The sequence below is a fragment of the Neopelma chrysocephalum genome, unplaced genomic scaffold, assembly GCF_003984885.1.
Source record: "Neopelma chrysocephalum unplaced genomic scaffold, ASM398488v2 Primary Assembly neopelma1_103b, whole genome shotgun sequence".
Classification (NCBI taxonomy): domain Eukaryota; kingdom Metazoa; phylum Chordata; class Aves; order Passeriformes; family Pipridae; genus Neopelma; species Neopelma chrysocephalum.
The window spans coordinates 1,391,336-1,407,131 of record NW_020897767.1 but is presented as its reverse complement, the minus strand read 5'-3'; the positions used below and the strand labels follow the sequence as shown (position 1 = coordinate 1,407,131).

Genomic DNA, 15,796 nt, shown 5'->3' with positions numbered 1-15,796 from the left:
AAATAATTCTGATACTGATCTTGAGCTTTACATGTTACAAAATCTTCTTGATGACAATTTACCTTTTAAACTGTGGAATTGTAAGATTACACAAGTTTTCTCTAAACAAAATTATTTCACCTTCCAAATGGGTTCAGTATAATATTTTATGAGTGGTTCTGCAACCAGAAGTGAACAGTGTAACTCTCGAATCTTAAGCAGTAGATAATGTTCAATACACAATAAAATAAATAAAATAAAATCATGTTTCTCCTAAATTCTGAGCTGAGTTAAAATCCTACTTCTGCCTTACAAGATTATACAACTTGGTTCCAGTTTCTTCAGCAAATTTGGTCTTCCTGCATATCTTTTCTTTCTCTTTTTCTTTCTTTAGGTGCCTTTTTGCCTCTCTAACTCCCAAAATGAGGTTTCTACGGGAAAAGCCACTGCATCCCACTCACATTGCTCAGCTGCCTTGTCACCTTCTTGGCCAGTTCCACATCAGGGGGATCTGGCAGGGAGGTAAATTTGGCTTTCTGCTCGTCGTGCCCTTTTTTGTAGACAATCTGAAAACAGGGAAGAAACAGAGATTTCCAGTAACTGCCAAGTTGAACATCAGAACATTCAGCTCTGCTCCCACCCCATGAACTGCAGCAGTTCTGCCCACAGCCACTGCAGCAGGAACCCTCTCAATCAGTGTGTTACCAGTGAACATCTGCAAAATTCACTGAAATCTTGACCTGAAACCCCCGACTGGAGAGTTCCAGGTATCCAAATATCAGCAAATCCCACAGCCCTGCCAATTCCTGACTTTGCTTATCGCTGCTCTAGAGACAGATTTACAGACCCACAACAGAATCAGAGCCAACCCTGGGAGGGAGTTTCTCCATTTGGAGAGATACTCGAGGTCTTCTCACTGATTATGAAAGATCAGAAGACCTTGAAATCATTTTATTCCAATATTTAATTTCAAATATTATAAAACTACAGCGTAGAATAGAAATAATCTGCCAAGTTATGCCAGAACCCAACTGTGTTTGGTACTCACATCACTCAGAGCTTTCTGAGCCTGTGCCACCCTCCTGAGCTCTGGGCTGTCGTTGTAGGGATAAAACAGAGTTTTGTCTCCTTCCCACTCCTCAGTGTAGAGTTTCTGAAGCCCAGAAAAACACCAGAATGCTCATTATGAATTAATCTGTGCCTTGGAAAGCTTCTCTCACTTCAGCTGCTTAGAGCTGGGATTGTTTTCTCTTACCTTGCTGAACAGTGCTGTGTTTTTTATTGCATTCACAAGCTCTGGAGCATCAGGGGGCAGCAGGTACTTGTCCTTATTCTCCTCCCAGTTCTGTTTATATAATACCTGGAAGGAAAGATCAGCAAGTCGGTCACTCAATCACTAGAAAAATATTTACTTTTGCGAATATTGTGTAAATATTGTGAATAAACTCTTGAGATTATTTCAAAGTGAAAGCCTCAGTCCAGTGGCATTTGAAGGCAGCAAATGGAAACATTTAAGATTGTATTTATATTTATAAGATATATTTATACCAACTTCTCTGCTGTCCCTCCCTGTGCCTCTAAATTGTTGTATAAACATTGCTTTAGCTCAGAACTTTAATCATATCAGCAACTTCATGATCCACAGATCAAACCCACTCACCTTGCTCACTTGCTGGGACACTTTCTTGGCATGTTCTATATCCATGGCCTTTTCATCCACGTGGCAAATAGTCCTGGCAGTTTGCCCAGCCATGCGGTATTTAACCTGGAGGGCCCAGAAATTCATTTATTCTACAGCAAAACTGCTTTTTTTCTCATAAAGAAAATCAGAATATTGATGTTTTGACACTTCATGCTGTGAACATCCAAAACCTGAACTGACCCAGAAATGAAGCCTATGGAAACCAATGGATTTGGGGAATCAACTGAGGAAGAAATGCAGCTTTGAGAGAGGTTCAAGAGATGGGATTCCAAGCTAGAGCACTTCCACTCTGTACAATGAGAGGTCCATCCCCAGGATATGCAGTGTAGCTCCATTTCCCAGTCCATTCCCACGTAAACACTGGCTGTAGTGCCAAACCAACATAGTCACATTCCCATGGCAAAACAGCAGCTTGGCTGGAATTATCACTTCTTATCCAACACTCAAAATTCAGACTTAATTTGCTTCTTAATTACTCACTAAACATTGCTTTCTCATGCAGTTGCCACCCACCTCACTGAGCTGGTCCTGCACTTTCTTGATCCTGCGAATTTCTGGGGTATCAACTGTGGAAGCATAAGGCTTTCCTCTCTCTTTTCTAAATTTTTCTTTGTACTTGTTCTGGAAGAGAACAATGACAAAACCAAATAAGACACAGCCTAAAACTCTGACAGAAATCTATTGGCAATTATTGCCACATTTATCTGGTTAGGAGAAGAATTTGGGGTGATTATTTAATAATAGAAATGAGCATTACTCAATTACATTTGCAGTTGTGCTTATTTTAACCAACTGACTTTATTCCATCTGACACAACAGGAAAAAAATCCATCTCTAACTTCAGTCTGGTTTGGATCACCTTTAATTGATTATATTCTCCTATAATATCCTACTGATATTATAAAATCAATATTGATATTATAATATCAATATTAAGCTACTACTACTAATGATATATAATACATAAAATTTATATATATAATTGATATATAAAATCTATAATTGATATTAATATATATCCATTCTTGTATAATAATTAAGACTTGACTATTGATATTATTATGATATTAAGTAAAAAATTAAAAATAAATTTAGTCTTTTGCAACGTAATAATCAGATAATCCCTATCAAATCTTCTCAAGGTGTTCCTCAAGAAATAAAAGACGTGGGACAATCTTACCTCACTGAATAGGTCCTTCATTTTGTTGCTGTGTTCCAGGTAAGGCGTCAAAAACTTGGATGGGTCCACTTTTGTCCGGATTGTCTTTGTCCTGGCTGGAGGTGCTGCATCCTCCCCAGAAGGTTTGTCCTGCTCCACACTGTAGGTGGTTGTGGTAGTTTCAGGACCTGTGAAATCTGTGCTGACGGTCTCAGTGATCTCAGTGACCACCTGGGAATGAAGAAATCAAAATAATTACTTGCTTTATAGCTGTAAAAATTCGTTATTATAAGTATTTTTCACCTCCCTGAGTGAGTAAAAGGGTGCTCAGCTTATCCAGATCCACCTGGAGACAAAAAAACAGCGACACTTTTCCTGCTGGGATTATCCATTATTCCTACTATACATCACCCAACCTAAAAAAGCCACAAGGAATTAAATGTCTGGCTGGTTTCTGTATCAAACTCATGTAATTATTCACCAGAGGATCTGGAAGCTGCCTCTGCTTAATATGTATAATTCCCAATGAATTTAAATAGTTCATATTCCTGTTTATCAACAGATAAACATTATTACGGTCTGCAAGCAATAATTTTAACACTATGGTTCTAATGAAAAGCAATTAAAATAATTATTACGACTTAAAAACGTGCTCCAAAATCACCTGAATAAGAGTCAGATTTTATTTAATATAAAATTTTTTATAAAAAAAATTGACTTTAAGGTCAGATTTCTGATAGCTGTTTGCAGCAGTATGAGACAGAACTGAAAATACGTCAAGAATTGAACATTTAATAGCTTTGGTTCCTGCACAAGCCTATGCCATAAAGAATATTTCATGGTAACATAGGAGAGAGTTGAGATATATCTATTTTATAAATAGAATTTCAAATTGTGGCAACAAATCCTTGGTGACCTAAATATTTGTTACCAGTGACATGACGAGAAACCTGCAAACCATCAGGTTTTTTGGGAAATTGCACAAGGTGAAGGGAACAGAATTGATACATCTAAAGTGGTCCTCTAGATCATCCCAGAGCAGAGGAAATAAAGTATTAAACAGCAACTCTTCGGTGCTATTTGTGAGTTTAATGTGAAAAATTAAACCTCAGAATACAAAAAGGCTACTAATTTAGAGTTACACATTAATTACATGCATATAGACACGATATGAATAATGACAGGGACCTTTACCTCATGTGGCTCACCCTCCTCAACAACTGTCTCCTCAATGTAGTACTATTAAAAAAAAAAAAAAAAGGAAAAAAAATCATTGTTAGGTCAGATTAGCAAATTGTAGCTTCTGTGAAGCTGTTTTAAAACCACACTTCTGGAGGAACAGGGCTGTAGTTCACAGGTACTGATGGAGTAATTCTGAATATCCATTCATTTTTTGCATTAATGACTGGATGTTTTCCATACATTCCTCAGCTAATTATCGTCCAAGTAATTAATGAAGGATCGTTATCTAATTTTACCCACAAGAGGGAAGGCAATGATGACCACACTAAAAGAATCAGCATTTAAACCCCAGGATTTTCCAAGTGTTTGGTGATGCTCTGAGGGGGCTGTAGTAGGTTTCTCTAATCCTGTCCTTGGAGTTGTTCCTACCTACAGATCCCTGAAGGACACCAATAATTACTGGCTGCCAGTTAAGCTTTGTCCTACTGATCTCAACTCTGAGCCTGCTGATTTTCCACCCACTTTATTGTCCTCTATTTACCCCACATCTCATGAACTTGGCGATACAAAGAGGTCTCCCTGAAGCAGTCAAGATACACAACCTTCACTGCTCTCCCCTTGTCCACAGCAGCTGTGAACTCATTATAAACACTAATGAGATGGGTCAGCCATTGTTTTGCCCTTGATAATTCAATGTTTACTGCTCCTCATGACCTTCATGTCTTTCGTGTTTTTAGAAATAGCTTCTCAAATTATTTTCTCCACGGCCTTCCCAAAGAATGAAGTGAGGTTGACCAGCCTGTAATTCTCTGGATCTTCCTCCTTGCCTTTCTTGAACACCACGTTGAAAGAATGGAGTTTGCAATGTTTTAAGTCTTTATGTACTGATCCTGCTTCCACCTTCAGTATATTTCTTTTTTCTGTGATTTTGCTCAGTCCGGGGCTCCGTGTTCCTCCACACCAGCCTCCTGCTGTGTTTGATTTCTGCACTTTGGATTGAAAGATGTGCTCTGAGAAAACCGTTCTAGAAGGTCGCTCAACTCCCCTGGGCCCCACAGGATCTTCCCTGCACAGCCCCAAATCTGTCCTTCTGAAGTTTGGGATTGTGATTCTGTTTAATTTCCTCACTGTTCTCTGAATCTTCAGCTCCGCAGTCCTGTGGTCACAGCAGCCATGGCTGCCCTTGACCTTGGCATCTTCCACCACTTCTTGCTTGGTTGTGAGTAGCAGGTTCCATGGAACATCTCTCCTAGTCGGGAAACGGAGCTGGGGAAGGGTCTGGAGCAGCAGGAGGGGCTGAGGGAGCTGAGGGGGCTCAGCCTGGAGAAAAGGAGGCTCAGGGGGGACCTTCTGGCTCTGCAACCCCCTGACAGGAGGGGGGAGCAAGATGGAGGTTGGCTCTGCTCCCAGAGAACAATGGACAGCACGATAGGAAACAGCCTCTGGTTGTGCCAGGGGACGTTCAGATTGGATTTTGGGAAACATTTATTCACTGAAAGAGTGGTTAAGCCTTGAACGGGCTGCTCAGGCAGGTGGTGGAGTCACCGTCCCTGCAAGCGTTCGAAGAACGAGTAGACGTGGTACTTTACAACACGGTTTGGCGGGCACGGGGATGGACTTGATGACCTTGGTGGTGTTTTCCAGCGTTAATAACTCCGCAATTCTCCATCCTTAGGCTCGCCCTCCATCGCCACCGAAGGGAACCACGAGCCGCCATTTCCAGACGCGGCCGCGCGATGGCGCCGTCGGGCGGCAAATGGCGGCCGCGCTGAGGGGCCGCGCACGGCCCGGGGCTTCGCCCTCAGACACCTCCGCTCTCAAACGTCTCCGCTCGCTGCCAGTTGAGGGAAAAAAGCATTTACGGACATTGCCCCACCCGCTGTAGTAACCGGCAGGGATTGTATCCATGAGGTGCCGAACTGCCAGAAAGGAGAAAATGTAAAACGTGGGGTTCGTGTTTGGAATCCTCCTCGGCGATACCTGCTCGGGGTCTCATGCCAAAAACTGCAGCAGCAAAAAGCCCTTTGAATCGAGACCTAAAAAAAATTCTCATTGAAATTTAAGCCCTTTCGCCAGAGCTGTTCCTCAAAGTTATTTGATGCGACCGGCTCGTACTTCCCATCCTGGGATATATTGGGTTGTTTTGGGGCAATTTCTGCTCTCTTGCCGTGCCGGACCCACCTTCCAAAAACTTTCCACAAACCTTCTGCAAAATCTTCCACCAAACCTTCTGCAAAACCTTCCACCTTACCTTCCGCGAAACCTTCCACAAACCTTCTGCAAAATCTTCCACCAAACCTTCTGCAAAATCTTCCACCAAACCTTCCACCAAACCTTCTGCAAAATCTTCCACAAAACCTTCCACAACACTTTCCTCAATCCTTCCACAACACCTCAAGTAACTCAGCAGCAAAAGTTTGTGTCATTCCCATCACAAAACAGCTACAATGTCAAGTACGGGTTAGTAATTCCCGAGAAATTAAAAAAAATAGTATCTTAAAATCCTCAGCCTTGCCTCAGCTACTCAATATTCAACCACCATCTTCTGTTCTTTCAGAAGATGAATTTCTGATAGGACTCTTGGAGGTTTAAAATCATGGATACATATAAAAGTGGGCTTTTGGTTAAGAAAACTCTGGAAAGGTTTAATCTGCCTTAAAATTGCACCAAATGCTGTTGTTCCTCTTTTATGTAACTTCTTACCTTCCCCTGAGGGAAGCTACTAAAGCAGTGCCACCTTGGTCTGTCTGAGGGATGTAGTTGCACCAAGGTGGTCACTGAAAATTAAAAACAAAGGATGAAATGGGGCTGTGTGAACAGAAAGCCCAACATAACATGATTCCAGCTGGAATAAATAAACTTTGACAGCAAATAAATACCTGTTACCGAGAGCACACAACGCTCAGGAAACACAAAGCCAATTATAAGTGCTAATAGGAAATTTAACGAAGGCTGGTGTTCTGTAACTAGGTGGTACAATGCCTTTAAATGGACTTTATGAGTGGTAACTCTTTATTTTCCAAAACATATTTAACTAATCCATTTGGCTTTACTTCATTCACTGTTTGAAATTTTTAAAGTCCGCAGCCAGGGCTCGGTGCCCTTGCATCACCTAAAATCAACAGCTCACTAAGCACAGTGTGGTGACAATGAGTTGTGAGATGTCTGCGTTTATACTCTTCTTCTTTTCCTCAAACACTGAGCAACTTGCTACAATAATTTATGTATTTAATGACACATAATTTAATTTCAGAATAGCAATAATGCAACAGGTAAGACCACTCTGTTGACCTCAGGGACTGTTCCCGTGGCATTTGCTCATAATCCTAAAATGTAGAGTCCCCAGTTCCTGGGGATTCTTTTAACTGAACTCTCAGTTTAAATGACCTCTAGGGAAATTAATCCCTGATGGAACTCCACAGACAAAGAATCAAGGAACCACGGAGTGGTTTGGATTGGAAGGGACCTTTAAGCCCATCTTGTTCAAACCCCGACACCTTCCACTATCCAGGTTGCTCCAAGCCCATGCAGCCTGGCCTTGGACACTTCCAGGGATCCAGGGGCAGCCACAGCTTCTCTGGGCAACCTGGGCCAGGGCCTCCCACCCTCACAGGGAAGAATTTTCCCCCAATATCCCACCTATCCCTGCCCTCTGGCAGTGGGAAGCCCTTCCCTGGTCCTGTCACTTAAATCTGGCTCCATCTCTGCGACTTCTACGGCTGAACCTGGTCATGGTCCCTTGGTGGCACAAACCTCCTGCCTTTCTGCATTGCAGGGGCACGGAGGCAAGGCTAGGAAGGGGCTTCCAAAGTCATCCTCTCCAGCATGGATTGGGTGACAGAGGGCAAGCCAGGAGGGAGAAGAGATGGCCCAGTGCATCTATAATTAAGCAGAAGAGTAATGAGGAAACCTTGTGCTGTGGGTGTGGGAGGGTTACAGTCCTTATTTAAACTCAGAAACTATGGCAGGAACCAGCAGACTTTGCTCTGCTGAGAGCAACTGTTGTTGTTTGTTGTTGGTTCTTTACTGATTAAGCCATTTAATAGATATCTAATCACCCCCTAATCTTCAGAGAGCAAACAGCCACCTATGCTCCTGAGCAGAGTCTCATTAAAGTGATTAATATATTCATTCACAAGGCAGGAAACAATTCTTTCTACTCTTAAGGTTTTTTTCTTACCTCCACAACTTCCTCATATTCTTCTTCCTCCATTCTGAGGGTTTTCTTCTGTCTCTCCCCCACTCACTGGTCATGTAACAAATAAAAATATGAATAAACAGGATTAGACCAAAAGCATCATGAAAAGTGACAAATCAAGCTCATAAAGCACCTGGGGTCATGGTTAGTAACTAGTCAGATCCTAAATAAAGCTGAGATCTGGCACTACTTTGATTATTATGGAAAAACATGGGATTAAGTTTCAAATATACTGATATAAGTTACAATTTTGGACAAATACTTCATTCCAATAGTTGTAACACCAATACTGGAATCCAATGAAAATAAAAAGAGATTTCTTGAAGTATGATTTGGGTTCTTTATTGCAACAGAATTATATGAAGCGTTTTTCTTTTCTCTGTGACTATTCTCTCCTCTTCTGTTATATTATTCAAGCTCCTGTTTGAATGGGAGCTTTATCTGTATATTCTGTGATATTCATTCATAAGTGAAAGCCTAATGTAGAAAAACATAATAAATATTTTTTTTAAGCATCTTTTGGTTAATGAGGCAATTTCTGTCTTCCCAGCATTAGCCTATATTGATTCTCTGGGAGGTTGGGTTTTTTTTTAAGCTCTTGTGGCTTTTTTCTCTCTGTTTCTTCAGACCTGCAAAAGATGAAATTCCACGGAGTTGGCTGAATTACAAAGCACAGATTACTGTCAAAAATTAATTAACACACCAATTTTGCTGCGAGGCAGAGCTACAATTTTCCAGCGGAGCCCGCAGCCCTGTTTCTAATGTTGGGAGGGGATGAGGCTTTGGAACAGCTGCTCCTGAGTCCAGGGATATTTGCCGTGTAAGCTAATCCTGCCAACTGCCCGTTGAGTTTAGCTGGTTACACTGCAATTCCTTCTGAGGCAAGGGAAGTCGAGTAACCCAGGTTAAATATAGGAACATGCAATACTGTCCCTTTTTAGTTCCAGTGAGGTGAGAAAAATTGCCAAAAAGTTAATTTGTTAAACCAGGTCATTAACTATTAAAATAAATCAAGAATAACTCCATTAATGGGCGGCAAGTTGCGTGAAAAAGTGGGCCAAAGTGAGTGATTAAAGCCAAGAAGTGGGGATTGCATATAAGGCTATAAACTGTAAAAACTATCACTGTTGTAACCTTCAGTTACACTCCCAAACACGATTCCAGGTGCTTTCCTCCTCCTGCAGCCTGCAGCTGGTTATCCAGGCAGAAGACTTGTCTTCCACGGGCAAGGCATGACAACTACTCCCAAAAAACCACCAACTGGGGAAACAGCTCAAGGTCCTGCTCTAAGGACAAGAAGTCAAAAACGATTAAAATGTTCTTACCAGCAACATCCAGCATATATCCTTTGGAGCAAAGCCTCTCCAGCCTTCCCTCCTGAGCAGCAGTGGGAGAGAGCGAGCGGGTGCAGCGGCTCCCGAGGACACGTGTGGCCAGCGCGGCCAATCCGGCCCCAGCCCGCTCCAGTTTCAGCCCTAAATATATTTGGTGACCCCGGAGCAGCCACCTGTTCCCAGCAGCAGGGATGGAAAGGGAGCTGGGCACCTCGGTGCTCGTGAGGAAACCAAAACACACCAGAGTTTGGCCTGGCTTCTCCAGGTCTCTGCTGAAATGGACCCCCCGGCAGACCAAGGGAACACTCCAATGGGAAAAACATGGGGTTTTCTTCCTTCAGAGTTGACAAGAACAAGGAGTTTGAGTTTATTTCATTCCGATATTGTACCTGAATCAAAACTGTCCCAATTCAAGAATCCCTGAACTTCAAATCAAGGAGTCTGGGCTGAGAACTAAATTTTCAGTATAAATACATCTTTAATTACAGCTTGTAAATTCACCTTTGTCAACTTGATGCAAATCACTTGTCAATATTTTTATCACTTTCAAAATGTTTCATAGCTGAAGACACGGACCCAGGAACATGGGAAAAGTTCTACTTGCATGGAAAAAACTTATAAGGAATCCAATTAACAGTCAGACCCACAGAATCACAGAACATGCTGAATTGGAAGGGACCCACAGGGATCATCCAGTCCAACCCTCAGCCCTGCACAGGACAGACCCAAGAGCCCCACCCTGTGCCCCAGGGGATCATCCAAACCCTCCTGGAGCTCTGGCAGCCTTGGGGCTGTGCCCACTGCCCTGGGGAGCCTGGGCAGTGCCCAACCACCCTCTGGGGGAAGAACCTTTGCCTGAGATCCAACCTGAGCCTGCCCTGACACAGCTCCAGCCATTCCCTGGGTGCTGTCCCTGGTCCCCCCAGAGCAGAGCTCAGTCCCTGCCCCTCCTCTGCCATTCCTGAGGGAGTTGGAACTGCAGTGAGGTCTCTCCTCAGTCTCCTCCAGCTGAACACTCCAAATGCCCTCAGTGTCATAAGTGTCCTAGAATCACAGAATCAGCTGGGTTGGAAGGGACCTCTGAGATCATCAAGTCCAACCCTTGATCCACTGCTGCCGTGGTTCCCAGCCCATGGCACTGATGCCACATCCAGTCTTGTCTTAAAAACCTCCAGGGATGGAGAATCCACCACTTCCCTGGGCAGCCCATTCCAATGCCTGATTACCCTTTCTGTAAAGAATTTCTGTCCTCACACAGCTTCAAATCAAGGCCCTTCCCCCTCCTCCTTGCCTCCTTTGGACGCTCTCTAATGGCTCAATACTTTCCTTACAACATTGTGTCCCCCCACCCTGCCCCAACGTTGCAGGTGAGGCCACCCCAGGGCCGAGCAAAGCGGGACAATCCCCTCCCTCACCCCGTGGTGTCCCCCAGGACACGGATGTCCCTCCTGGCTGCCAGGCACTGCTGGCTCATGGCCAACCTGCCATCGACCAAACACCTGGTGAGGAAGACTAAGAATACTTGATAAACAGATTGAGTGACAGGGGAGCAACCCTGGGGCACAGAGTAGTTTGGAAGGTCAGGAATGACGTGATGGATGGAGCAGAACCAGGGGGATGATAAGAGAAGTGGCCTCTTAGGTCACCCCATGGACTGACAATACAGGACTGGCTTTGGTTCTTCAAGGAGGTGCCTTTCAAAGCCAATATCAACAATGATCCCTTTCCATATACTAGGTCACATAATTCAATAAATAACTGTATGGGGCCCTTGGGAGGCATCTTCTTTTTCCTTAACTCTTTCCAGAAGTTCATATTTATATCCAGGTGAAATATCATCTCTCATTCCCTACTGCCAAGTATTTAATGCTCTGCACAGAGCTGCAGACCCTTCCCTTTCTCCACAGGCTCTCAATTACTCCACATTTTGCTTTCCTAGGCAACCCTTCCCCTTTTTATCTGATTTCTGTTTATTTAAAGGTTTCTTACATCTTTTGAAGATGTCCAGAAATTAATACATGTTGGTGGAGTCTCTCCAGGGCACTGTCAAGCTTGACCTGCTGCTCTCTGACCCAAATCCTCTGGGTGTGCATTCCAGAAATAACTCCCAGGCTCAATTTTTCTCCCAAGTGCTGCTTCTCAGTTGATTGGATGCAAAAAGTGACATTTTCATTAGCAAAACCAACCTTCATGGAGCGAAGGGCCAATTTTTCTTGAACGTGTAATTAATTATTGCCATTTCCAGCTCAAATCGTGGAAGTTCCTGCAGTAAATTTATCCCTCAATTACTGGAGCATCACCTTCAGCCTATTTTACGCTGCTGGTTGATAAATCTGATTTAGAAAGACACTGAACAAGGCCAAAATTCTATGCAGGATGCCAACACCCCTTTTCCTGCCACTGAAATGCAGCTGGTTTTGGTGTGAAACACGACAGATCTTCAGCAGCACAGCCCAGGGCTGGAAAAGAGCATGGAATAACCCACCAGAATTACAGATGGGCTTTAGGAACCAACAGCATTATTAGGGAAATGAAAAGTTGGGATGAATATAAGATTTTTGTTCTGACATCTGAAAGCAAAGAGGGGAGGAAGGTGCTCTTGAGTCACTTGAGGCTGCCAGAAAATCTTCCAATTCTGTGCTACTTCAACTCCAAATTTCAGGGAGCAGCTGTGACAAAACTATCACTACAAGCTCCATTCCTGTTTGAAACTGGAGGAGCCACCAAACCAAACCCAAACTCCACTGCACTTTCTGTGGTTTCTACTCAAGTCCACAATTGCCATTTACAGGTGAAAAATTCAGTGTTCACTTGCTCTATCTACATATAAAACATCCTGATAAATGGATCTTTGCACATCTACCTATATATAAGTTGTTATTTATATATATATATAAAAAACACACCTGAGGACATGCACACGTATCTTCACGTATGTCTTCACACTGGTCTTCACTGCAGAAATAAACTATTAATGCTCATTAATGCATTTTATATCATTCACTTTCAGGACTGTTAAACACCATAATTGAAATATGTTGCAAGTGTTGCATGGGGAAGGAGAATCCCAGAATTCCTGAGGCTGGAAAAGCCCATGGATCCCCCCTGTGCCCAATGCCCACTTGTCCCCCAGCCCAGAGCACTGAGTGCCACGTTCAGTCCTTCCTTGGACACCTCCAGGGCTGGGGACTCCACCACCCCAAACATGGATGAGGTAAAGGGAATGCTAATGGTTAATAAAAAGAAAATAAATGAAAGGAATATTAAGTTGCTTTGTTGTGGAAATTTGTGTCTGAGTCAGATTTCACGTCACCGTTCGATGGAACGTTCACAGAACCAGAAAATCATTGAGGCTGGAAAAGACCTCCAGCATCATCAAGTCCAACCTTTGCCTTTGCTCTGAGAATAGGAACTTGGCTTTCTGGGGGGACAAATATTCCCAAGGCATTAGGAAAACTCTGCTGTAGTGAGAACGTGGCAGATCTGACCCAGGTTAACTCACCAGGCCAGACTTTATCCCCGCTCCACAAACATCCACGTGCTCAGCAGTTCCGAGCTGCAAAGACAGAAAGCTGCAGGATGACTAAGGCAGAGGGAGATGCTGCTTTGCATTTCAATCAACCCCAGTTTGAAAGCAGAAAATATTTTCTTGTGCTTAAGTCATTTAAGTCTTGAGTTCGGTCAGTCCTCCTTATCCAACCTCTCACAACATCCTGACATCACAGGTGCTATATTTAACCTCCTGAGGTAACCACCTGGACTTAACAAGCATTTTAGCATTGAAAAAGGACATTTAAATACATATTTGTGTCACTGTGTCTATTTTTAACCCACCATCAGTAAGTTCCTTCTCCTTCTTTTTGCCATTCCCAACCGCGAGGCTTCGCTGCCCGTTTTGGTCTCACGGATAGAAACACTGTGGGGAGTATTTTTACCAAAAAAAGGCATATTTGCCAAAAAAATATGCAGTGAAAGGGCTTGGTTAGACAATGCAAGGGGTTGTCTTTAAATTAAATGTACATATACATATATATATATATATATATTTGTCTGAGCCCTCCTTTTACAGCTGGAAGGATGTTAAGCCAGTCTTTTTTATTCTGGATCAAACCAGGCCTTGTCAGGGATTGGGCCTTGGCTTATGAAGGAAAAGGGTTTTTTAGAAGATAAAAGCTGAATTCCACTTTTTACTTCAGTGCTGCTTATCCTCTTTCTCAAAGTATTAATAGAAAGCATTAGATCATAACAAATAACTATCTTGGAGGCAACGCCATCAAAATCCTGCGATTAAATCACCTACATGTCTTATTTTCAGGTCTATTTTTTGACCCTGACATGTTGATACGGGGTGAGTAGCAGCACAAGGTAGTAGCTGCATGGTGTGTAAACCAACCACTTACTCCCCTGCCATGAGTCAAAAAGACTGTGCTGGAAGAGGGGGATTTAAAGGAATACTGGTATGAAACCAAAATTCATTTCACGCTTCTTCCCCATGTTTCTGGACAGAGAAGGAACTGTCGCCTCGCTCATCAAATTATTTGGGTTATATAGATTATAGGACTGAAGGTTTTAGTATGGAAAGTGTTCAACCAGGATATTTCAAAGACTGAATCCTCGAGAGAAGATTCCAAGGAGGGAAAAAAAAAATCCAAATAAATCCAAACTGAAAAGAACAGGAACAAGATGCCAAATATCTGTGAATTTCTTTTCACGGTGAGATATGATGAAGCAAAGAGAAATCACATGAAGAAATGCACCTCAACCTGACTCCAGCTAGTTGTAGAAACCTAAAAATGAGGTTAATATTTAATTAAAATTAATTTTAATTAATAAAATTAAAATCCCAGTAAAAGATCCCCTGTGTTGACACAAGATATTCAATGTGGCCATTGGCACGAAGGGTCGTTCTCCTCACATGACAGATCTGTCACAGCCTCCCCTGTGCTTTACTTAGGTCCTTTGAGAATCCCAAAAGAAAATATTTACCAACAGCATGATGTCAAACAGCCTTATTTATCTCCCCCACTAATGTTCCCAGGACAGCAGCAGGAGTTGGACACAGGCACTGAGCAGCAAAGGGGATAAACCAAAGAAAGGGTCCTCAAGAATTCAAAGCCAGCTCTGATTGTCTTGACCCAAATTCCTAATGGGAGCTGATGTGGGAATCTGAGATACAGCATCCAGCTCTCATCTGCAACTCAAAATCTTCAGGTATTGGAACAATAATTGAAGTTAGTAGAAACTAGGAAAGGAAGGTGAAGTTCTTCTCAAATCTTTTCTCCTTCCTGCTGTTTGTAAGATAAATAAACCTTCATATTTTCAGAACATGCCTCGACTTTCCAAACCTACAAGTTTCCCTAGACCTGCATCCTTCTCCCTGAACTCAGCTGAGCCTTGCAGGGAATTTGGAGCAGTTGTTTTTTTATGGATCTGAGCTGAAACAATTTATTGGGAAGACATAAGCCACTCCAAGTTCCTTTCTATTCCAGACCACCCTCAGGGCACTTTGTAAGTGCTCACGTTTCTAACAAAGCTTGGCAGCAGGAAGGTCTCACGTGGCATTGTACAGCTCTGCCAACTTTCCACATCACCCCAACAAAGGGATGGATTAACACAGCTGTAACATGGAGCCATTCCCTGCTGTAAATCCTCTGGGATGAAGGGACAGGGCTGAACATTCCCTTTGAAACCACAATCAGTGCATCACCTGAATTCTGCAACCAGCTCTGCTGCCTTTTTCCGTTCAAAAACTGCCCTGATGTTGCTGAAGAATATTCATGCCCTGCATGAGAACAGGGGGAAGAAATCAAATATTCACTACTTAGCCCTCCATGCCTTTTTCCCCCAAGGACCTGCTTTCTTCCCAAAAGGGAAGAGAATAACAGAATCCCAGAATTGTTAGGGTTGGGAGGGGGACCATCCAGTCCAACCCCCTGCCAAGGCAGGGTCACCTGGAGCAGGTGACACAGGAACACACCCAGGTGAGTCCAGTTTCCAGGCTCCACACCCTCCCTGGGCAGCTCTTCCAGGGCTCTGCCACCCTCATGGAAAGAAGTTCTTCCTCGTGTAGAGGTGGAATTTATCGTGGTTTAGTTTATGGCCACTGCTCCTTGTCCTGTGACTGGGCACCACTGAAAAGTCTGGCATCACCCTCTTGGCACCCCTTGGAGATATTTATATGCCTTGATGTTGTCCTTGATTCTCCAGGCTAACCAGGCCCAGCTCCCTCAGTCTCTCCTCCT

At 43.2% G+C, this 15,796-nt stretch overlaps 1 protein-coding gene and 1 long non-coding RNA gene across 12 annotated transcripts in view; both read right to left on the bottom strand.

The window, feature by feature from the left end:
- Positions 1 to 9,629, bottom strand: part of NEB (nebulin) — a 100,453-nt gene extending 90,824 nt beyond the window's left edge. For 7 of the 11 annotated variants that reach the window (XM_027695936.1, XM_027695938.1, XM_027695941.1 and 4 more), the window contains exons 1-9: positions 9,546 to 9,628; positions 8,203 to 8,268; positions 4,035 to 4,079; positions 2,862 to 3,071; positions 2,195 to 2,302; positions 1,640 to 1,744; positions 1,235 to 1,339; positions 1,028 to 1,132; positions 441 to 545 (exon numbers count right to left, since the gene is read on the bottom strand). In XM_027695936.1, the coding sequence (XP_027551737.1) occupies positions 441 to 545; positions 1,028 to 1,132; positions 1,235 to 1,339; positions 1,640 to 1,744; positions 2,195 to 2,302; positions 2,862 to 3,071; positions 4,035 to 4,079; positions 8,203 to 8,235 (816 nt within the window). In that variant the 5' untranslated portion in view covers positions 8,236 to 8,268; positions 9,546 to 9,628. Of the gene's footprint in view, positions 1 to 440; positions 546 to 1,027; positions 1,133 to 1,234; positions 1,340 to 1,639; positions 1,745 to 2,194; positions 2,303 to 2,861; positions 3,072 to 4,034; positions 4,080 to 8,202; positions 8,269 to 9,545 lie in introns of all 11 variants that reach the window. The other 4 variants (XM_027695934.1, XM_027695939.1, XM_027695942.1 and 1 more) reach the window with 1 other exon arrangement.
- Positions 9,630 to 11,755: 2,126 nt separating this feature from the next.
- On the bottom strand, positions 11,756 to 15,555 carry LOC113973583. The gene is made up of 3 exons (XR_003536261.1): positions 15,532 to 15,555; positions 13,057 to 13,110; positions 11,756 to 11,817 (listed from the first exon to the last, which is right to left on the bottom strand). It is a non-coding gene; the product is annotated as an uncharacterized LOC113973583 (long non-coding RNA).
- Positions 15,556 to 15,796: the final 241 nt, after the last annotated feature.